The sequence below is a fragment of the Cricetulus griseus genome, chromosome 5, assembly GCF_003668045.3.
Source record: "Cricetulus griseus strain 17A/GY chromosome 5, alternate assembly CriGri-PICRH-1.0, whole genome shotgun sequence".
Lineage (NCBI taxonomy): Eukaryota > Metazoa > Chordata > Mammalia > Rodentia > Cricetidae > Cricetulus > Cricetulus griseus.
Genome location: NC_048598.1, coordinates 77,280,054 through 77,305,244, shown reverse-complemented (window position 1 = coordinate 77,305,244; position 25,191 = coordinate 77,280,054). Strand labels below are relative to the sequence as shown.

The window sequence follows — 25,191 nt, the reverse complement described above, 5'->3', positions numbered from 1 at the left end:
TTGCATTTTAAGATAATCATTTATGATGTCAACATTAATGACAAATTAATCCATGAAAGGGCAAAATGTGAAAGAATGAATATGGCAATTGATGTGCTCACTTGGTAGAAAACTTGCCCAGCATGTATCCAGTCTGGGTTCAATCTCCAATACCATATGAAACTGAAACTAGGTGTGGTAGCACACACCTGTAATCCAACACCTATAATCCCAGGTGGGAGTATCAGGAGTTCAAGGTCATCTTTGACTACAAACAGTTTCACTCAGCAACTCATAATGCTCAGACAAATAAGCAGTGATTTCAAAATGGAAGAGTGAATAGATCTAAGTTTACCTTTCATTCTGGCTAAAACCTATTGTGAAGAGACTTGAGTATCATCAGCCTTCCTAGCACTAGTGTATGCCAGTAGAGGGGAGAGCAACTAGCACAGAGCATTCACAAGCACAGACTAAACTGCAGAGCTGCTGAACATCAAAGCCACTTGTCATTATGTAGATCTAGCCTTACCTTCAATTCTGACTCCTAGAACATGTCAGACATTTGTTAATATTTTTTAAGTTTGTATTTTCACAAAAACTGGCTTACTGGTCTCTACCTAGACCTACATCCTTTCCCATCCAAGAGGAAAAATAAATAAATGAAATCGTTGTTTCATATGTCCCCAATTCCAACAAACCATTTCTCATCTGAATCAGCGCCTTTAACAAATTACATCATTTTAAAACCAGCAAACACTGACATGTGGTTATAGTGATGTTATCCCCAACAGAGAATTTAATACTTGTTCATAAATAAACCAGAAAAGAAGTTACCATTTCCCCCAGAAAACTGGTTCTATTTTATAAGTGATGGGCAAAAAAGTGGTCAACATGCCCAAAGAAAAGCAACTGGTATTTCAAGAAACATCTGACAAGTGTGTAAGTAACATTTCCAGCTCAGAATGTATTGGCCAGCCATAGTAAAGATGCTAATCTCACTAAGTCCCTGAACACAAATAAGCAGAAGGTAATGGAAGACTGATCAGACTTCAGCAGCAGGAGATCCTAAACCTCCATGAACACATTTGGTATCCTGTACTATGAGCTATGTGCTCAACAAAACAAAGGATGCCTACTTACAAAGAATTCATCATCTGCACTCTAAAATAGAACCTTCTGTTGATCCACTTTCCCTGGTGACCCAATGGCAGTGTTATTTTCACAGCTCCAGTGACCAACACTGGCCACCAGTGGGACACATCAGGAAGTAGGTGCTCAGACAAGTCAAATCCATCTCCTCCTTATTTCAGAAATCACTGGAAAGTCCCTACTAATGCTAAAATACTTTAGCATTCTTGCTTTACACTTACTTTTCCACCAATTAGTGGCAGAACATGCATCTTTCCGCTCAAGCTGTCTTTCACAGATGAGACTATCAAGCAGGTCCCACACAGGATAACCTGGCGTCTTGTCCATCGGTTCACTGGCAACTGCATTTTGCCTTTTCGGACATTGTACATTCCTGAGAGCTGAATCCGCTCGGAGCTCCCAGTGCTGTGAGGTTTTCCTAAAACAGACACAAGCAAACATGTTACATGTTAGTCTTTAAAAACAAGCCCCTTCCCCCAGATATATACTGGATCGATTAATTAGGAAACAATAATTATAGGGGGAAAAAACTAAGTTACAACTAAGAGACTATACAGCCAACAGTCATTGTGGAATTATGGTAATCCCTCATATGTATTTTAGCAGCAAGTAAAGCACAATCTTTTTCTTAAAACCCAAGGAAAAGACTGTTTTAGGCCCTTTCTTATTACCATTTCCTTATAATTAATTTTATATTTAATAAGAGATGGATTCAAGATTTTTATGTATGGCTAGTCATTAGTAAACTAAGAAGATTACAGGCCAAGATATAAAATAACATTTGCATCCTACATTTAATGAAAATAATCAGTCTTACTGGGATTAAATGTCTATTTACTCCCCACACTTATTCAATGTATGCTTACTAAAAAGGGAGAAATAAATATGATTGTTCTGATATGAACATACCACAAGATGAAGGCCAAGTACAGCAATGTTTGTGATTTGTGGAGAAAGGGGCAGGGGCACAGAGTAGCACTGTGACTTGAGACAGTGAGAAAAAATTCAAGAGTTCCTGTTTTGAAGGTAAAAATGAACATAGTAACACTGCATTCAGGCAAGTTCTGCCAACATGGAAGTTTTGCTGTGATTTAACATGACACTGATGGGATGACAAAAAATATCAACCAAAGTCATATACTGAGTAGATCAGAAAGAACCAGACAGATGTCCTGCAGTAGAACCCACAGAAGAAATGACACATTTGGAAGTCTAGGCGCAAAGGACTAGGAGGAAAGCACCTCAAGAGATATTATATTATTAAAAATTAACCTAACAAATAGCAGGCCAGCAATATGGCTCATGGGGTAAAGGTGCTCGCCATCTAATGATGCAAGCCTAATGGCCTAAGTTTGATTCCTAGGGCCATGGTGGAAGGAGAACTAACTTCCCAAAAAAGCTGTTCTCTGGCCTTCATGCATGCACATGCCATGGCAACATACACACAATAAATAATGCAACTTTAAAATTTAAAGAACCAGCAAGGAAAGAACCCAAAAGCTGAAAGATGCCTAATGCCCATCAAACATGCAGCAAGAAGAGCCAACAACACTTAAAACAGACTTCAAGAGGATTCAGAGTGTTGAATCCACCCAATAAATACAGTTGGGCAGGGATGCTATTTTCTAATAAAACTAATATGTCCTCATTTACTTCCTCTTCCAACATAACAAAATGTTTTATAAAAGTGACTACTTCATACTTGAATTTTATGCCAGATGGGCAAGAATGAAATGTGACAGATGGTACAGTTACTTGAGCCAGGTGCCCAGCCAAACACTATCCTGCTCAAGCTTCCCACAGGAAGGGGTCTCTCCTGCTGTCCACCAGTACCAACCAACCTTCCCACAAGCAAGTAGGAAGCCACTAGACTGTTCATAACACAAAGAAGCAGTCAAGGGCTGTTAGTGGCAGACCACCATCACTGTCCCATTTCTGCACATGCTCATTAATGTCAAGAAAGGAAAATGCCGAATGTCTTAGTCTGCTTTCTCTTGCTGTGATAAACACCATGCCAAAAGTAACTTGAGGGGGAAGAGTTTATTTCAGCTTACAGGTCACATCCATCGCTGAGGGAAGCCATGGTAAGGGCTCAAGGAAGGAACCTGGAGGAAGGGGCTGATGCAGAGGCCACAGAGGAGTGTGGCTTACTGGACTGATATGTTGAGTGTGCTCAGGACCACAAGCACACAGTGAGCAGGCCCCTCCTCTATCAGCTAGTAGCCAAGAAATGCCTCACAGACATGCTCCAAACCAAGCTGATGGAGACAATATCTCAGTTTTGGTTCCCTTTCTCAAGTATGTCAAGCGGACAACTAATATCAGCTACCATGTGAGTCTAGTTTAAGACCTTCTGCATGTGTCAAATTCTCTCAATAGAGGAGATAGTAGAGAACAGGTAAGATTCCAAGAAAAAATGAAAATGACCTAAATTAATACATTCTTGACTGTAAAATAAAGAAACATTCTCCAACACAGGATCCAATCTAAATATACCCAACACCTCCACGCACGTGTGTGATCTAAACACACCCACACCTCTGCACACATGTGCGAATACAAAGAAGGAGATATTTTATTTAACCACATCAGAGAAGCTTCAAGGACACTTACAACCTATCACATTTATTCAGATTTGTAAGTAACTGTAATAGAGATTGGGGGGTGGCATCAAAAACCAGGGAACATAAATGAGTCTTTCAATTCTCCAAATCCAAGTATCTCCTAAACAAAGCGCCACAGCAAATCAGCAGACTGACTGACTCAGGCCACAAAGAACCTTTATGAGAATGGACAAGCAACAGAGACTGGCTCTTTAGTCACTGATCAGAAAAATTCCAAAGAGTTCTACACAGTCATGGAACACAAGGGCAAGACAGGTTTGTTCTTGGGAAACCCTTAAAATCCCACTCTGAATCAAATCCGACTCCCACCCCCATGCTGCTCCAAGTGCACTTGGTCCTCTAGACACTTATCTTCCTGGGTCAGACACAACCTCAGAACGGCTCTACACCAGCTGCACTCTGGGAACAGGGTGTTGAAAGAGGTCATACACTACTGGGCAGTGACCCAGGCATACCATCCTTTGTGTCAGACTCCCTTATCACAACTTAGGATGATGTGCAAACATTTCAAGCTGAAATAGAGAGGACAACAGAAAATTTAAAAACACATGCATACTCTTTCTCTTCTACCTACTCACTTGGCACATGGCAGTGATGATGATCTAGAGCTAGCAAGATGGTTTAGCTGGTAAGGCATTTGCCACTAAGCTTGAAGTCCTGAATCCTATCCCTGAGACCCACATGGTACAAAGACAGAAAACTCCCACAAGCTGTCCTCTGACCTCTGTTGCACATATGTACATACATTCACAAATACCTATATATGTACGATAAATGTAGTGGTTTTTTTAATGGTGTTCTATAATAACCCTCAAGACACTACCCCACGAAGGGGGTTAAGGCCCCTTGTAGAAAATTATAACATGATATTAGAGGATCTGTGGGGTTTTGTTTGTTTGTTTGTTTGTTTGTTTGTTTGGGTTGGGGGGTTGGGGGTTTTGTTTGTTTTGTTTTTTTGGTTTGTTTTTTTTCAAGACAGGGTTTCTCTGTGGCTTTGGAGGCTGTCCTGGAACTAGCTCTTATAGATAGACCAGGCTCGTCTCAAACTCACAGAGATCTGCCTGCCTGTGCCTCCCAAGTGCTGGGATTAAAGGCATGCGCAGCCACCACCACCCGGCCTTTTCTTTTTTTCTTTCTTTGAGGATCTGCTTCTTAATGACTCCCTGAACACTCCTCTTCCCCATCAAATAGACAGTTTTTACTTGCTTTGATTTCTCATAGTACAATTGTTGGCTTGGCAGTGATATAAAATGTCTGCCATAAGCCAGACCTATGCAAATCCTAGGGGTATTAAGAAAACCTTCCCTGTACCACATAGCTTAAAGCAACATTTCTCAGGATGTGGTCAGGGGCATGTATCAGAATTGTTTGGCTTTTGTCGACTATAACAGACCTACAATTTTGGAATCCAGGTAGTCAAAAACCAAATGCTGCTTTCAGCGTTACCACCAAAAGTTTTGTTTTATGGCAATAAAGCTAAAAGATTTAATACACATGCAACTCGTTCTCCAAAGTAAGATTTTCCTCCAACAAATGTATTCCACATACTCACTTCGAATCAGCTACTTAATGTTTCTATACCACATAAAACCACTTGAAAAATAACATGAAAAAAAGCTATGGACTCTAAGAGGAGTTAAAAAAAAAAAGTATAGAGAGCTGGATAGACAGCACAGGAGTTTAAGAGCATTTGCTGCTCTTTCAGGGGATCTGAGTTCAGTTCCCAGTAAATGGCTCACAACTGCCTGTAATTCCAGTTCCAGGGGATCTGACACTATCTCCAGACCTCATTGGGCACTTGCATGTGTGTAGGATACACACACACACACACACACACACACACACACACACACACACACACACACACACACACACACTAAATATTTTAAAAGTACATATGTATAAACATCAAATCTGAAAGTGCAATTTGGATTTATATAACCAACCTCAAGAAAATTAAAGATGGTGACATTAAGAGCAAGAGTCTATCAAATTTCCTCAAATTACATTCAGAACATTTTTAAGGTTTGCTATGAACAGTAAATTACTTTGAGAGAATTTTAAGTCTTTTATATCTATCACTTCCAGTGCTCTTCACTATTCTATACAGATGCCGTCCATATGAGATTATTTTCATTTTGCCTTAGTATCCGAGCCATTTCTTGTGGTACAGATCTAATAATAAAGTCTGTTTGCTTTTGTGTCTACGAAAGCCTTCTTTTCTTTGTTTTTAATGATATTTCACTGCATGTAGACTTGTAGGTTAACGGTCTTTCCTTCAGAATTCTGAAGATGCCCTCCAGCATCATCTGTTCCTGAAAAGTGTGCTGCCATTCCTCAGTGCAGAGCATGTCACCCAGTGCCTTGCTAACTCTTAGATTTTCTCATTAGTAGTTTGAAGCAGTTTGTTTTTCCACTTTAATGCATGATGAGGGGAGAGCACACATGTGGAGGCCAGGAGACAATCCTGGGTGAGAGAAAATCGGTCCACTACCTTAGAGAAGGATCTCTCTGGCCTCCCCGTTCCCGGACTGGGATTACAGGTACATGCCACCACAGCCAGGCCTTTTATGAGCATGCCAGAAGTCAGCTCAAGGCCTTGAGTTCTCAAGGCAAGCATTTTACCAGGTGAGCCTTTCCCCAGCTCATTCTCTGCAGCCTGGTTTCTGGTATGTCTTTTCACATTTCTGATGCTCAAGATTTACACCATTTGAAATTTATGGTCAAAATTGAGAATTTTGCCAGCTATTACTACTTCAAATACTTTCTCTGATCTTACAAGTCCTCTTTAGGGGCACCAACTGTACATACACAAATTAAGTCACTTGAAATTATAGTTCACTGATGTTCAGTTCTTTCTGTTTGGTCTCCATATTGGTTGTGCCAACCACTGTATACTCGGGTTTACTAATCTTTTGTTCTTCAGTGTTTAAATCTGTTAAAAATTCGTTCTAGTATATCTGGCATCTCAAGAATCCCAATTTGGGTATATGCACACACAAAATCTCTTCCATAGCTTCTGGCATGCTAATGCTTCACCTACAAGAACATACAAAAAGTAATCATAGGGGATGCTTCTATTTCCTTGCAGTTGACCCTGTCACTCATACTGCTGCTGTGTCACTTTAGTACACTGACTGTTCTTTCACTGCCTTTTTATCACACCACTGATCAGTTTTTTTGACTGCCATTCACTGTGAATTCTACCTTGGTATATGCTAGTTTGTGTTTCAACAAATAATACAGGACAGTTATTTGGAAGCAATGTGTTTTCTTGTAAGTTTACTTGCAGGACCACAGTCTTGAGCCAATACTAACATTAGCAAACAGTACCCTGATGAGTCTTTTGTCCACTCTAAACTATTCCTGGGCTGCATGCATGTCAAGCTCTAACTCTGCCATTCTGGTTAATGCATGCTCTGACTGGTACTCATCATCCTTAGTGATGAGCATTTGCAGATTTCTAGAATGTTACCCTTTAAGCTCCCTTTCTGCTCTAGCACCCAAGCCTTATAGATGCAGATTACTTCCTGAAACAAAAGACTATAAATTTACTGCCAATGAAACAGCTCTGCTAAGTATATCCTAGAGCCTTGTTTTAAATATTTACTTGTTTATTCTATGTATGCTTATGAGACTTGCAGAAGTCAGTTCTCTTCTTCTATATGTGGGTCCTGAGGCTCAAATTCAGGTCATCAGTCTTGGCAGCAAGTGCCTTTGCCTTCTGAGGTAGGGGCTGGAGAGATGGCTCAGTAGTGAAGAGTGTGAACTGCTCTTGCAGGAGACTTGAGTTCCATGACTAGAACCCTTATCAAGCAGCTCACAAAACTAGGGGATCACATGACCTTTTCTGCAGGCCTCTGTTGGCACCTACACACATGTGGCATAGACCCATACAGACAACCAAAAACATATTTATAGATTCTTACATAGTCTTCCCCCAAATGCTGGTGCCTCCTTCCATTCCCCTTCCAAGTGGCTTGCTTTTTAATAAAGAGAATGGCAGAAGTGACAACAGCAGCTTGCAACCTCCAAAAGTGAGTCATAAAAGGCACAGGGCTTGGATACTACTTACTCTCTCTAAGATTTTATAGAGAAAAATTCTTTGGAGGAAGCCATCTGTTTTGTCATAAGGACACTCACACAAACTCATGACAGGACAAAGAGGACTTAGAAGAACTCGCTAGCAGTCAGGGAGGAATTGAGGCCTCTAACCAACTGCATGTCAGTAAGCTCTAACACAAACAGATGTTGAAGCTACAGTTGAGCCCAAAGAGATGTAGTCCCTTCGACATATGACTGCCAACTTTACAACAGAGCCAGAGCATTCAGCAAGCTCACACCTGAGTTCCTGAGTCAGAGAAAGTATGACATAATAAAGGTTTGGAATTCTAAGCCACCAAGTCTAAGAACAGTGACTGGTATAGCCTTACATGTTGGTTTTAATTAGTTCTGTTTATCGAGCATAGCAAAAATTTAATAGCTTGTATTTCTCTAGAAGGATCTAAAATATGTCTCTAAAACTTTGTATGAATTAGTATAACTGGAAACAGTTTTTAAAAAGAGTAAGAATGGCACATTAAGCTGTCAAAACAATTTCCAAACGTTATGAGACTCTAAGGCTTCATGTTAAAGCAGAACCAAAAATCGAGGACTATCTGAGGACATGTAGTTAATGGAGAAATTCAACATGGCCCTGGGGTGAGTGATAGTGCTCAATGCTCACTTCCACTGCTTTATCTTTTGAGCTAAGCAACAATAAGTTATAAAGTGTGTTCCTGTTGGACTCAAATCCTTAAATCCTTTTGACTAGTTCTGTGATAGAAAGAATGAATTTAATCACCTGTCTAGGGCCATTCCAAGAGCCAGCAAATAGAGTGAAATATCCCTCTGAGTCTGGTAATTCTGTCTCTGACCAAGATGCTAACGCCACAATGACAATCCCTGCTTGGCAGGAGCTCTGAAACAGACCAAAGTCTGATTCCTCCTGGCTAATGAAAATGACAAGCAGACACTAACTAGATTGGGGGAGGGTACTTTATGTATTAAGTCATTTGCCCAGTAACTCTTGCTTCTTCCTGACTGCTACTCAGTGTGACTAGGGTTGTTTATAGCACTCAAAATGCTGTAGACTCTTAATCCTTGAAAATACTAACAGTTTAAAATTCACTTTACAATACTCATTAATAACAAGTACAGAAATGTGTACTATCCCAATGGCCTTAAGGTTTCAGTAACACAGAGCTAAAGTAATTTAAATGGGGGGGGGGGTATCTACCAGAGCAAACTCTCAAATAAGCTATAGCAAAACTAGTTATGAACTCTCAAATTATAAGATTATTTCTGTAACTGTAGGTTTCAGCATAAATAATAATGGAAACCAGTTTTAGTAGAAGGCCTCAAACATTTTAGGAAGTACCAAAAATTACCTGTAACCTTGCAAATAAAATAGATTGTAGGGTTTCACCCCCCAGCCCCGGAGTTTCAGAGTAAACAATTCTGGATAGGTGCCTGACACTGGAGTTTGAGACACACCAACTTCCCGTACTAGGCTATCAATGGCTCCTCTAACACAGGTTCTATTGCATGTGGTTGTATTAACCTCAACCACAGAAGCAAATGGACCAGACTGGATGGAAGATGAACCTGCATAAGTTCTCAGGCATCTTTAATGCTATCCTCTATGCACCAAGGAAAACTGGTTTAGCTGGTTTTAATAGTCAATGATCAGATCTCTTCAAGGGCTATGTATTTTAAAGAAGTCTTCTTCAGATGCTTGTTTTGTTACAACTTTCATTGACAGAACACACACACACACACACACACACACACACACACACACACACACACACACACACACTTACTTTATGATTTCTCAGTTCCAGGAGCAATAGATGAGTTGCTTCTATGTGGCCAGAATCAGTGACCAAAAGTAGCTTGGGGAGGAAAGGGTTTATGTGGCTTATGCTTTCACATCAGTTTATCACTGAGAGAAGCCAAAGCAGGAACCTGGGGGCAGAGATTACAGCAGAGACCTGGAGAAATGTTCCTTAATAGCTTGTTCAACTTCTTTCTTATATGTCTCAGGACCCCTGCCTAGGGGTGGCACAATCCACAGTGGGCTACATCCTCCTACAGCAATCATTAATGAAAAAAGTAACACAGAGACATGCCCACAGACCAACCTAATGAAGGTAATTCCTTCTTTGAAACTAGGTGACTCTAGTTTGTGTTGACAAAAAACAACCAGCATAGTAGCTGGTTGATATGACTTCCTTCTCTTAACTTCTGGCAAAGAAAACACATTTGAAATCTTTCAAGTCAGTCAACTGTCAGTACAAAGTCTACATTCTCTGTCACTTCTGGAAATGGCAGGCTCACGTTCACTATGCACAACTTCAGGCAAGACCCTAAGAGTATTTCAGCATCTAAGTTGTCTTTCATCTGAGAGCCCTATGTTCAGTAACTGGCACAATCACAGCAACACCTACACTAACTCCTGCTGCTGCCATTTCTGTGTGACCCAGAGCAGACCTGCCCAGGTGTGCAGGTCACACATCTGCCACACTCAACATCTAACATACCCTATAATCTCTATTTTCTGACCAAAACATCACTCTAGCAGACTCCATCACCTGCCTTCCTGACGTCCGTCCTTCTCCATAAAGAATGTCACAAGACAACCAGAATTTAAGTGTAAAAAGCCATGAATGAGGAGAAGCAGCTGAACTTTATTGAAGCTGAGAAAGCTGAGCAGCAAGCAAGCCTCAGGGTAAGCTTAACTGAAATTTGGACTTCAGAAAACTACAAAGTAGTACCTCTTATGAGGCTTTAGAAAAGTGAGGAATGACTAATTCTTAAATCAGAAAAAAAAAAAGCTGTATGGCTGCTAAAACAGACATTATGTTCAGTTACCTCCTCCTGATGCAAACCGAGTCTCTCAGAGGAGATGAACAATGCTGTGGGTGGAAATCAGGATGACAGAGCTAGACAATCTCACAGCTCCATCCAAATCAAGTTTCCACTGCAAGATGCTTTTATTAAGAGTGCTGGGCTCCATCCAGGTATATACACAATTCTAAGTAAATGCTAAGACAAAATTTCTAATACCAAGCATGAATGGCTTTTGGATAATCTATATATACCACTGTTCTGCTCTAAGATACAGTGGAAAAAAAAAAAAAACTACTGTATTTCATCTTCCTTTCCTGATAAAGATATTTCAACAAGGATGTGTTGAGAAGATTACGACGAGCTAACCATATCAGTCACAATAGAATTCAAAATGCTTTCTACAGTGATTTTTCTCTAGGAGGTAGGGTTATTGGCTTTATTCCCCATGTTATAATACATACCAAATATACATTTGCCAAAATGCATTTTTTCAAGGGCAAAACCACTTCCTAAAAACTGTAATTTCAACTCGTCTACTATGTAAGTTAATTTTCTGCTAACTACCATTATCTCTGCAATGCTGATCTCAAATCAAAGTTTAAAATTGACTTAAGAAGCTAATTTTGACCAGCTAGATAGCTCAGCAAATAAAGGCATCTGCTATTGAGGCTGACAATCCAAGTTTGATCCCTGGACCCACATGAGGAAAGGAGAACTGATTCCTGCAATTGTCTTCTGCCCTCCACATATGAGCTCACACACATATAAACATTACCCCACACACACACACACAGAATATTAATCTCACCTCTATCAAATGTCTAAGACTCACCTATTCCAAACATAATTCTCTTTCAACTTTAGGAGTCCCAAAAAAAAAATTTGAAAAAAAACTTCCATATTCCTAGGATATCCCATAGGAAATGAAAAGAACTTTAAACTTCTTCTGAGTTACACATAAAAAAAAAAAAGGATACAAGGTCACCACCTAATTTTCCCAATTACATTATTAAAAATAAGCCAGGCATGGTGACCCTAGCACTGGGGAAGTAGAGGCATGAAATCAGGTGTTCAAAGTCAACCCCCAGCTACAGACTGAGTTCAAGGCTAGTCACTCCAGACAACACCAGGCCCTGTCAATAAATACACAAATGTTAAGTATCAAAGGTGTGAACAAAAAAAAAAAAGAATAACCTACTTTTTTTATAATACTATAAAAATTGTGAGTTACTAATTTTTATATTTATATCTTGTCATAATAGATACTGTCATATATTCAACTTTATTTCCTCCAATTTATATCATGTACTACTTTCCAGGCTGTCACTCTTTAACTTAAACACCTGAAAATTATGCCATAAGTTATCTGCTCCTAGTGGATAACTGAGTTTTTGTTCTTTGATGTGATGAGGTTTTTACACCAGATTCTTCCTCAGTGTCACTGCTTCTTTCTAGCCACCAGATGTAAAACAGCTATCAATCAAAGTGAACCAAATAACAACAACAGAATGCTTCCACTTCTGGGTATTTTTCCAACAGGAATGAGCATTGCTCCAGACATTCTAAAAATACACACACACAAAGAAGAAAAATAAAGAACTTTTAAAAGGAAAGCCAGCTCCAAGCCATATTATAAAAGCGAACCTAGATAGCCTATCATCATGGAAGTAGATTCAACTTTGTTGACATCAGTATTTGCATTTGAGTAAGACATGCAAAGAACTGTTTAAAGAAAACACCCTAGAAAGAAAGGGGAAGAGGATGAAAACCATATGTTTTTCTGGTGAAAGCTTTTGTATTTCTACTTAAAACAGATTCTAATTTTATCTAGCACTCTATATTATTGTCTTTTTTGTTTCCAACTACCTTTTTTTAAAAAAAGGTGTTTTGAGAGAGAGAGAGAGAGAGAGAGAGCTGTCTCCACTGTTCACTAACACAATCATCAAAAGCAACTATACAATAAACTACCATGGGTCTTGCGCTGCTTACTGTCATAAAGCCATATGGAATAGTGTTTCTGATCTAGGGTACTGACTTAATTCTTTGTGAGACATATTCATATGTGAGACATATTCATATCAGACAGTCACTGGACTCCTAGGGTTCTTTCTATAACCGAATAAATCTATTCTTCTTGTGTTTTGGAGTCCTAATCTAATCCCATCCCTAGGCTTGTAGTTTCCAACACAGGCAAAACATAGGTACATTTTTTCCTATGTGCAGGCTCAAAGCCTTACCTAATACTTGGAAAACACTAAGTGTTCTGTACGTTACCTATTAGAGAAATGAACACACTAATCTGTGTCAGCCAAACAAAGCCAATTCCCAACTATGCATCGAATTAGTCAAACTTTAGCTGAAATTTTGGGAAAGAAAAAAGACATGGGAAAATGGGTGTCTCAAAGCAAATCTTCATATGCTCTAATAATCTTCAGTTTACACAAATAAAATATTATCCAGAATTATAGGCCAAATTATTTCAAGCTTCTCTTGTAGAAACATTAGAGACTTTGTTGTTATATTAGTATACATTAGAAGCATGCTATGAAAAAAACATGGATATAAATATATAAAGTAGAAATGACCCAAAAAAGCTAACAGAAATCATACCAGAAAAAAATAATCAGTTGAGAGCATTGTGTTTACTCCAGAAATAATAATCTATCAGCTTTACTATTCCTGAAATTAGCAAGCAAGCTCAGTCTCTAAAATGCACTGACCACAGAAAGAAGTTATTTGGTTGCTCAGACTACAAATCAAGTGACAGGCACCAAAATCTTTGCAGAAACATGAATTTACAGGCACTGTGAAACCTTACATTAAAAAATGTAAAACCAAGTCTTCATTTTCACTGTGATTTATAAAAGCAATATGATATCCTAAGTTATAGAGAGAAATTCTCATTTTTATAGGACAACAAGTCATAAAATGTCATTATTGGAACCATCACTGAAGGCTGAGAAATGATTAGAATACACACAGGAAAAGTAATTCTCACTTCCAAGATGACGAACACTGTATGAAGCAAAATAGATTTATTTTTATATGAATACACAAAAAATGCAATGAGCTGTTTTGCCAGGGACTGGCTAAATTTTTAAGAATTCGATTTTTAATTCTTGTACATACACTGTAGTTACATTTCTTCACCTCTCTTGGAAGGAAACTAAAGCAATACAACTGGTCCTGACCAACAAACTGTGGCTGGGACATAATGCCATTTCCAAAACTGGTATGAACCAGCCCACGCTGCACTCCACACACTTCCCACCCACTGCCCAGAAAGACAGACTTACACCAGCAAACTCTGGAAGGGCTCTAGGGCATGGGTTAGCCACAAGACAGAAGCCTAAATTCCTGTGTCAGCTGAAATGGAGCTGCCTGCCTGAACAGATTAGCCATGGACACAGTCAAGAGAACTAAAAAAACATCTGTTATGTTATACCAGTTGATCAGTATAGCTGGTTGCTGCATGAACTAAAATGTCTATCACAGTTACATTCAGGTTAAAATGACACCCTCACTAGAGAAGTTTCTAGGTCTGACAATGGCAAGAGTAGGGCACTAGGTTCCCTATTCTTCCAGCATGCAAGCAAACAATGAAAACCTAGAAGCATGCCTATCAGACACACAGATTTAAACAGCATGGCAAGCAGCCCATTCCCAAATACAAGAGTGACTCTCAACAGCCAGCAAAGCCCTGAAGGAAGCAAGTGACCACCTTCTGTTAAGAGTGAGTCTTGGAGTCAGGCGGTGGTGGCCCACGCTTTTAATCCTAGCACTCAGGAGGCAGAGGCAGGTGGATCTCTGTGAGTTCGAGACCAGCCTGGTCTACAAGAGCTAGTTCCAGGACAGCCTCCAAAGCCACAGAGAAACCCTGTCTCAAAAAACCAAGAGTGAGCCTTGGAGCCCATAGTGCTGCACAACTACCACAAACTATATGGGCTGAAGTAATTTATTTCCTCATAGCTCTACTGTCTACAAGAGAGAAATTGCCCATGCCCCTCTTTTATGTTCTGGTGGGTTCAAACAATTCTTGGCATTCTTCAGCTTGTGGTAACCTAATCTATTCTATCTCTATGACTTCACATCACCGCCTCCTTGGTTCCTATATCTAAACCGTTTTCTTCTAAGGGTATGTGTTGTTGGATTCAAGGCCTAATCTAATCAATAATGACCCCATCTTAACTAATTATAGCATACTGAGGCTCCAGCAGGGCTATACTTTTAGAATAACCATTGACTGTACAACTGACCTCTGATCTAAATAAATCTAATTTTCTTGATTTTTTAATTCAAAAATTAAGCATTTACTACCTTTAACCAGTCTTGTAGTACTTTTTCAGTATAATGCTGTTGAGAATGTTTACAAAGCCCCAAATCACCTAATACCAAGCAGTTCACCTAATAGAGCCCTAAGTAGATTGCAAGGCACAATATATTTTGACTTTGAAATGCTAAAGGCAAATGTCCCAGAAATGAAGGTATCATGCCTCTGCACATCCTATGTGCAAACCCAAGCTAATAAAGACACATGAAGCATGGGATTGGGGCTTTTTTTGGGGAAGGGGTGTAGGAGGACAATAACTTAGCACAAAGTCCAGTCACTCTATTAGCAAACTGTTAGTGTGAGCATCTCATTCTAACATAAATATGCTTTATTTAACTACTTAAGAGGAATGCTTAGCAATCGAAAAGAACCACAAAACCACAAATATCTTCATAATCTTACAAATTCAATATATCTTATCACCACTAACCGGAAGCTAGGAAACCTTAGGAAGAAATAAGTCACTGGTGCTACCATTTATATTTTGTCCAATTGGTCTAATAAACTGCTGTGAAACTGAGCCATCTCTGGGTTTTTACTCTGGAATCTCTTCAAATAGTTTGAGTCTATCTTATCAACTATAGACAACACTTCAATTTGTATTACTATTAATTGATATAAGCCTCTGTGTTTATTTGGGACTGACAGCTTTAGGACTGGATGGGACAGAAACTTACATCTTCTGTACTGCTTACACAAACAGTAAATTATGGATTTCAAAGAGGATGTCAAATCCTCAAATGCATACTTTTATCCCCGCAAACAACATTTCTGTACCCCAACTATACAATACTGTGTGAACATACTACACCATGAAATTCTTCATTTTCTGTTACCCTTGAAAGTGCTACCTGCTATCTTGAAAATGTTATCCTTCAGAAGAATGAAGAGTTTCTCCAAACCTTAGGACCAATTAAAACTTTTCAAAATGAAATTACTTAGAAAAATAACAAGCTAACTTGACAGTAAAACACTTAATTATCAGCTCCATTACTACACTCACATGCCTTCAAAGAAAAATAGGAAAAATCAGGAAAAAAGAAAAAGTATGAATAATAAATATCCAGACAAGTCTTCCAGAAAGGAGACATTTTGAGATTATTTCTAAATCTGAGTCAAAGAAGTTAAGGTCTATGTGAAAACAATTTGCTTCTCCCCAGTCTAAAAGCGGTCATTCTTTCCCACACACCCTATCTGCTATATCCCTGCCTGGAATGGCTTTTATAAACACCAATTCAAGTTTTCATTTAGATTCTGCAGGACTGGATTTACACAAACCTAAAAGGCATAACTGGTTATTCAGTGCCTATAAGACTACAAGTAGTCATTTGTCTGCCCAGCTAAGTTCTGAGTGCCTATGGAGGACATGTAACTTCTGACAGCTAGCACACAGTACAAAGATGGATGAAAAACAAGCAAACACACACACACACACACACACACACACACACACACACACACACACACACACACACACACGACATTTCAATAAATGTTATAAGAAACCAAACAAAATTTTTCTTTGTTTTGTTTTGTTTTTCGAGACAGGGTTTCTCTGTATTGTTTTGGAGCCTGTCCTGGAACTCACTCTGTAGACCAGGCTGGCCTCGAACTCACAGAGGTCTACCTGCCTATGCCTCCTGAGTGCTGGGATTAAAGGAATGCGCCACCAACGCCCGGCTGAAATCAAACAATTTTTAATTCAGTCTTTAACTGTTTACTTAACCTAAGATACTTAGACCTAATTAGCAGACCAGAAATACAGTAACTGCTCCAGGCATATTTTGTAGTCTCCTACTTCTGTTAAACAATGTCCTAGAGTCACAAATACTGTAATGGTGGCAGTCAGTATACTCCTTTAGAAGAGGGTTCAAATTCCCAAGGGTTTGGGAATTTTGTTTGTTCTGCCCATTCCATGGAATGACTCTGCCCATTTCCCAATGTTTCTCCTCTCTCAGTTCCCCTCAGTTGTTCCCTTGTTGTTCATACTGTGCTCTACAGGGCAGCTGGCCTGTTGCTCTTCTCTTTGACCAGACTCTGGTCTCTAACCACTGTGAGCCAGCATTTCCTTTTGTCCCTGGAGCTCTCTCCACATCCACAGAAGGAAGAAAGGAGAGCCCATGACTCTCTGTTGATTCTCCAAGATCCTACCTCCTTTTGCCAGTGGATGACAGCATACACCAGTGAAGGTAGGTAATCAGAACAAAGCCAAAGAAGAGAGATAGCAAGATGGTTCAGTAGGTAAAGGCACTTGCTGCCAAGCCTGACAACCTGAGACTACATGGGGAAGGAGAGAACCAACTCCCACAAGTTGTCCTCTTACCTCTACAAGTGAATCACAGTGCATACACAGACACAGAAACACACACAGGCCTACACACATGCACGCATGCACACACATACAACATACACACATATATTTAATTTTTAGGGTCTTTGAAGACAGACACAATTTTCTTTTTTATATGTTCATCTGAGAGAAATGCCCCATTCTTCATCTCCCCTCTTTTCATCTCCACCCTGCAAACAATTTAAGCTGCATTTGGTGATAGGTCTGAGTTTATGTGTACTATACATGATTACTCTAGAGGCAGAAAAAAGTTCAGACTAGCACTTATACACTGTAAGAGAAAATTAATGACTTGATACTGAGTTCTACTACATGGCTGTGCTGTCTGAAGAGTATCTCTGGAAGCCAAATCTTAATCTTCAAAGTCTCCCACTCCAGGAGCTTATTGTAAATGATAAAACACTTAACATAGAGCAAATGGCATACGCTAATGTCATGGCATTTGGGGGCTCCTCACACTCCTCACATTTGGGGGGTTCATACAGCAGTCCATTTACCTCTCTTGTGATCTGTTTTTCCTTTCTCTTGACAGGTAAGGATCCAAGACCACTGCTCCAAGACCACTGCTGCTTTTCCTTCTCTCCTTAACAACCCCCTCCCTATCAGGGATTTCATTCAGCAGAGAATAGTTCAGACCAGGGTAAGGGGACATAGACTTCAAATAACTTGACTCTACTAGTTAACAATTCATCTAAAGCATTTTGGCTTAGAAAGAACATTGCTTGGCTAAGATGTTGCAAGTTTCTGGGTTGTTTTATTATTTTTGAAATATTAATCTGTCTTGAACAGGTGTCAAGTAGATGCACAGGGAGAACTGAGAACATCTGTTTTCTTACCACTGGCCTCATCAGGGACCTTCCTGGCTCTGATCAATGAGTTAATTACAAACAGTAACCACTCAGGGATCTCAAGTAAAGAACTCAAAGAGAAGACTGAATCAAGCTTTCAGGAACAAGTGAGCAATCCAAAAACAAGAGGAAGAGATTCACTTTTTCATATGATTTTTGCTGGAGTGATAAAGGCACACCAATAAAGCTTCAGCAATGCAAAATCAACCACACAATTCCAAATACTCAGGGTGGAGGTACTGTCTCTGTGTCTATGCCTGTGAACATGTGGAGGCCATAGTGGAACACTGGGTGTCCTGAACTGCCACTCCCTGCCTTATTCCCTTGACAAAAGGTCTCTTGTAAAATTGTACCCCCACTGCAGCAGGTTGGTGGGGGTACCAAATTTATACCATCTCTCACTGAAACATGTAACTAGACTGACAGCCAGAAAACCCCGGAGATCCTCCTGCCTCCATCCCACCACACACACATGCAAACACAAACACTAGGGTTACAAGCATGCATAGTCATGCCTACCAAAAAATACACACCAGGGATTCAAACTTACGTCCTCATGCTTGTGTAGCAAATGTTCTTACCCAGTGAGGCATCTCCCCAACCAACTCTAAAACATTCCTGAAGTCTATTCACAGGTTTCCTGTCTTGGCAGTTTAATGTGTTCTACCATGAGTCAACACAAAGTATCTCAGAGTTTAAATTTTACCACATAAAATGTACCAATGCCAGACCAAGGAATACTAAGTACTAAAAGATAATGTGTTTTGATTATTTCCAAACAATAATAATAAGAAATACGCAGAATAGGAGAAAAGTTATAAGTGGAGTCATAGAACACTGAGTTCAAAGCCTCAGGCAAGTATGTTCCTTTCTGAATGATACAGAAAATATTCCAATTTCTGAGCAAAGTGGCAAGGAGGATCCAATATATCAGGATCAGCCTACAACTCATTAGAAAGGCACATCTATAAGACAGGTTGCCTGGGTCCGTGTCCAAGTGATTCCAGCGCACGGTAAAGTCAAGAAGCTTTACTGTCAGGAAGGAATCAAGGTCAAAATATCCCCAGCTCTGAAATAAGTATTGAGTATTTTTTTCAGTTCTGCCTAAGATGCTAATTCTTTCCTTTCTAATACATCAACTGAGAAGTTGTGCATAACAAAAGGTTAACGTAGTACAACATGACTTTCCCAGTGGTCAGCCTAACACCTCACTGTGAGCTGATATTTTAACAATAAGCTCAAATATATCAATTATATATATTGAGCCATAATCAAATTCCATCTAAGGAAATGCAGATTCTTAAGCCAGACCATTTTGCATAGGGAAGGTTGAGATATGAAAAGATGATACATAAATGTCTTATGTAACTAGGGACACAAACTAATTGAGCTCTATACACAAACTGAAAGACAATAATATAGTAGCAAGGTGACATGGATGCCTAGTTTATTCCCTCATGTCTTTCAAATCGTTGCACAAATTACCAACAAGCCTGCCTTGACCACCTGACCCTTAACACACAAACTGTCTCCTCAGTATCACCTTGCTTTTTCTTTCTTTTTTACACATGTATCACTTCATGTACAGTAACTCACTTCTATGTCATGTCAATTGTTTATTATTCTGCTCTTAGTGATAGAATGAGGACTTATGGAGACAGAGAACTTTGTTTTATTTATGAATACATCCTGGGTAACTACAACAGTGCTTGGGACAAAGAAGTCATTCAGAATCTGACACACAGGGTTGCTTCAAAAAGAGATTCTGTAGTAAATAGCTGCATTACATATGATATGCTTTATCATGTAAAATTCCTCTAGTGACAAAGGCAACAATCTATTCTTCCCCAAAATATGAATCTTATTTAAGAATTTTCTTCCCCTAAGAATCTGAAGACTAAACAAATGTTAAGACTAAATTAATTATTAGATACTATGATCAGACATCTATACATGAATTGGTCAACATTTATAGATAGCCTGGTGAAAAATAGAATTCTAAGAAATGGCAGTTTGGGCTTGGATTACAAAAAAAAGGAACCAAAAAATAGAATTTTTCTTCTCAAGCAATTAACAATGCATAAACAAGACACTAACAACAGTATTCTGAAACAACTGAATATTTATAATAAGTTCCTTTCTAGCTTCCAGCAGGTGGCTGACAAAAACAGTATTTTGTTGGTGTATTTAATAAATTCCCACAATGAGGAATTATGTGCAGATACTTTCCCTTGTCTTTGTCTATGGACGGAGTCCCTGGCACAGTCTATCAAAAGGCACCTAGCTGATGGGGATCCAGGAGGAAACGCTGCACTTTTCCTATTATAATAGTCTTCAACTCTTCCCTACTTCCAATATTCAAATACTTCTGTCTCAAAGTTCAGCCAAGTTCACAAACTATCTGGCAAAACAACAAAATACAAAGGACCCGAAACGTTGGCAGGGAAAAGAATGAAGGTTAAAGCTATGCTTGCAGTATTCCGGCCTCCCCTCCCTTTTTCACTCTATCAACTCATTAGGGAAACAATATAGCAGGGTTAAAAAAAAAAAAAAAATGGATTCTGAGCCAGATGGGCCTGCATCTATCTGCCCTACTCCCAACAGTCACCCCTCTTAGCTCTCTCTATTAAAACTGTAAACAACAGTTCCTTCCTCCAGAGTGTGTGGTGAACACCACCCAAGCCAGTGTTTCTTTAAAGATACATGACCGGTACACAGTATTATGACAGCACTGAATTTTATCTGTAAGTTTTACAAACTTAAATCCTATATTTAACACTATACTTCCACATCCCAGTATGACCAATATTAATTTCCTAAAGTACCAATAATAAGCTATAATCTATTAAAATGAAGGCTCAGAGAGCAAAGTAAGAAAAGTCTTCAGCATATGGGATGCTCAGAAGCAATTCTAAAGAGTCAACATCAAACAAGGAATCAAGAAACCACTAACACACCTTAAATATAAAAAGTAATGGAGCAGAGCTGTATCCCAAGGAAGGTCCTTTCAGAGAACAGTATAGATGAGATGAGCAACAGAAGCAGTAAGAAATCCACACTACTACAAGGAAACAATAATCCATAACTGGGGAATAAATGTTTAGAGTATAAAACAAAATTAGAAAGGAAAGGTAAATGCTTACTTAGTTTCTACTGCTGTGATAAACACCATGTCCAAAGGCAACTTGGGGGGGGGGGCAGGGAAGTATTTATTTGACTTCTAGGTTACAGTTCATCATCAGAAGAAGACAGGAACCTAGAGGCAGGAACTGAAGCAGAGACCATGGAAAATGATGCTTACTGGCTTGCTCTACCTAGCTTGCTCAGCCTGCTTTCTTACACATAACAAGGACCACCTGCTCAGGTGTGGCACCACACACAGTAAGCTGTGCCCACCCACACCAACCATTAGTCAAAAGGTTCCCTACACTCATGCCCACAAGCCAGTATAACAGAAGCATCTCAAATGATATTCCCAGGTAGCCCTAGCTTGTGTCAAATTGACAAAACCTTAGCAGTAGTTCATATCCAAAGGCTGACAGCAGGATGCCAAAGTGAGTTACAATACAAAATCTTTGCTATCTAGCCCTCTGAATAAAAGTTTGATAGCTATTGTTCTAAAGCACTCTCCAAGATTTTAAAATAGGTGAACACAATCTAGATGCTGCACAGAAAGGCCCCGAACGATTCCTTGCTCTCTAGTCTGTCCCTTTAAGAATGAAGTTAGTTCCTGACAATCTCTCTACCGAATTGTTAATTTTCTTGTGAGTAAAAGTATACTGCACTTGTTGAAAATCACTTCTCCCTCGTACTGCACACATCAACTCTACACTCTCCTTTGAGCATTTCATTAAGGAAAGACATTATCACATGGCCAAACTGTTTTTTTTTTAATTTGCTTTTAGATTTATTCATTTTATGAATGAGTGAACCACCATATTAGTGCTGGGAACTGAAACCAGGTCCAGTGCTGGGATAGCTCTCCAGCCCCCTTTAGCCTTTTTTTCATCAACAAATCTACAAACATCAAAATTGTTTTAAACAAACAGACAAAAAGAACCTAGTTAAACTGTTAATCGAAATCAGAAACAGTAAAAAGCTCAAGAATGAAACTATCTGATAGTTCATTTTCTCAATCTTCAAAATCACAGACTAGAACACTTAACTCACATAGCATTCCTTGACAACTTGGCTTGGCACTTCTCCTGGGGAGAGAAAAGCATCACAAATACATGGGGGGGGGGTACATTGCATGTCTCTCTATGTGCTTGTGGACATGTACAAGTGTATATATATGTGTAGAAAATTAAATGAAATTTCACCTTCAGTTTTTAAATATATCACAGTTTTGGAGAGAGCCACTTAACCCCCAACAAAGAATGTTGATTTAATTTATTTAACCCACTTTCTAGCAAAGGTCACTATATATGTAGGCAGCAACAAGAAGACCCATTGACATAGAGAAAGCAAACTCATGACATAGATTTGATATTATAGGATTAGAATCAAATGCTAGGTCAATAAGCTCCAGGCTGGAAAAACAATCAAGCCATCTAACCACAGCAGCTAAAACACTGGAGTTAAGAGCACATACTTGGGAGCTGGAAGACTCATATTGGAACCCTGCCTCTTATGTCAGACTGATGTCAGGGTCAGTGTTAGAATATTCCTCTGTGGGGCAAATGGAATTGTTTATCTGTAATATTTGGCAGTTTCTGGTATAAAATGAGTATTCTATATTCAAGCAAATATAGGTTATGGTTACTACAGGAAAAAGTAAAGAACACACTAAAGGAGACTGGCCTAGCCCATGTCAGAAATGGCCATACTAAATATTCATTAGACCAAGTTCTGTTACAAGCATTTCAAATGGGGTGATTCAAACTGGCAAGTAGGCAAACTAGCATGAAGGAGAGTCAGCAGCAGATGGTAAAGACCTAACTTGGAATGCAGTCATCTGAAGTGGACCAAGGCATCTCTGAACTTCACTCTTTTACACAAATGGAGAGCACTTGTGCAAGCAACACACTCTGTAAGCCTCATGCACACTTTCTAATAGACTGTGTTCTCATCTGTCTATCATGAATGCATTCTTAACTGCAGGTTATTTCCTTGTGTATTACCTACAAAGCTCCAAACATAGAAATAGTCTCTGTCTTCAAAAAAAAAAAAAAAAAAAAAAAAAGAAAGGGAATTTTTTGAACACTTTGCACCAGCAAGAGTCTCAGCAGGAAAGGAAATCCCAAAACCCGCATGTCAGAAGGAGAAAACCATCCAGAAGTTACCCTCTGACCAACCTACCTACCTACCTACCTACCTACCTACCTACACACACACACACACACACACACACACACACACACACACACACACACACACTTTATGTTAATTTTTTAAACTTCCATTGGGATTGAACTGTTTAAAACTTTCAATGCAAACTCAGTGAAAGAGAATCAGTAGTTTAAACCTGCTGATGGGTGGCTTCTCCTTTACACCATGTGCAGGGAAGCAAATACTTGGAGGACATTATCAAAATGCATTTATTAGAAGGTGAGGAGAAAGAAAAGCAAAGAACAAAAGTGAAAATTTAGTGAGATAAGAGTAGCAAAGTCAGAATATTTTCTTCAGGAAAAGTTGATGCTATCCCAAACTTCTGAGAAATCATTTATCCTAAAAAGACATCATCAACAAATTCAACTGCTTCATAATTCTGTCCACAGAGCACAAATGGGACATAAATAAGTTTTATTCTGGAACCAAAAAAAAAAATCATCAGAAAGTAAATAAGTCATGACTGAGAAAATAGTCTTTTCCAGAAGCCTGTAGGCTTGAGCACTCGGAAAGACAGGCACCTCTCCAACTCTAGAAATAAAAGTTAAGTCTGTATAGCACACTGCCTGTAGCTCAGCTGCTTTTCCTGCAACATGCTCAGGGAAGGGACAGCTCAAAGAGGTCTATGAATCAACATTTCTGATTAGAAAAACATATGCTTAGATTTGTAAAAACATCTCCTTGGTTATAGGAATTCAGTTGACTATATCCAGACTAGAAAACAGATATTTTTATGGTTTCTTTATTCAGGTAGAGAAAAATGTCTCACTCACTAATTAGTAGGGTGCTCATTAATTAGCAGAGACAGAAAACAAAAATGGTACTAATCCAAATCATCTACACTGCTCCCCTCAGATCCACCTCCTAAAGCCCATGGACTCTCAGGCTGACAGTGTCACTTTCTGCCATTATTAAGCAGTCATTTCTGTAAAAAGTGCAACCTACTATGAAGACTACCACCTTCAGTCACCTCTGAAGTTCCCTTCTGCTATCAGAAACCCAGCCATCAAAACTGACGCAGGGTCTGGGCAGTGATGGTGCACTCCTTTAATCCCAGCACTCGGGAGGCAAAGGCAGAGGGATTTCTGTGAGTTCAAGGCCAGCGTGGTCTACAAAGAAACACAGAGAAAGCCTGTCTTGGGGGTGGGGGGGGAGGCGCAGAACCTGACTCAAGGAAATGCAACCGTAGCATCTTACTTTCCAGACAGCATTCCACAATGCTCAGCTAATAAACTTGGAATATTTGCCTAAACAAAACATTCAAAGACACAGCAAAAGAGCTATCACAATGAAAGCAGAAAATGCATATCCTTTTGTAGCTGTCAGTCACGAGCAAGTCACCTCTTAGTAGAAGAAACGCAAAACCACAAGACAGACATGATGGGAACTTTTCATGAGGTTGATGGTAATTATTAATATATCCATACTTTTAACACTACATGAAAGTAAGCACTATGGGGCACAGTAGAATGGTGAGCTGGTATAACATTTCCAGAGACCATGCAGACACAATGATCCTGGGTAGCCCACTGGCCTCCATTCCACTCCCACTGAAAGTGTATGAACATGTCTCTTTACTTTTTATAAGTAAAAATTCAGTATCTGAACAGTTTATTTCCAAGCAAATGCAGTCATCCCACAAAATTCAAAAGAACTACAAACCAAGCAATAATTATTCAGCATTTA

The 25,191-nt window shown here is 39.3% G+C and overlaps 1 protein-coding gene across 1 annotated transcript in view; it reads right to left on the bottom strand.

Moving 5' to 3' along the window:
• Phlpp1 (PH domain and leucine rich repeat protein phosphatase 1) overlaps positions 1-25,191 on the bottom strand; it is a 197,280-nt gene that overhangs the window by 107,519 nt on the left and 64,570 nt on the right. Inside the window, 1 exon segment of the mRNA XM_027417860.2 lies at positions 1,350-1,546. Coding sequence (XP_027273661.2) covers positions 1,350-1,546 — 197 coding nt within the window.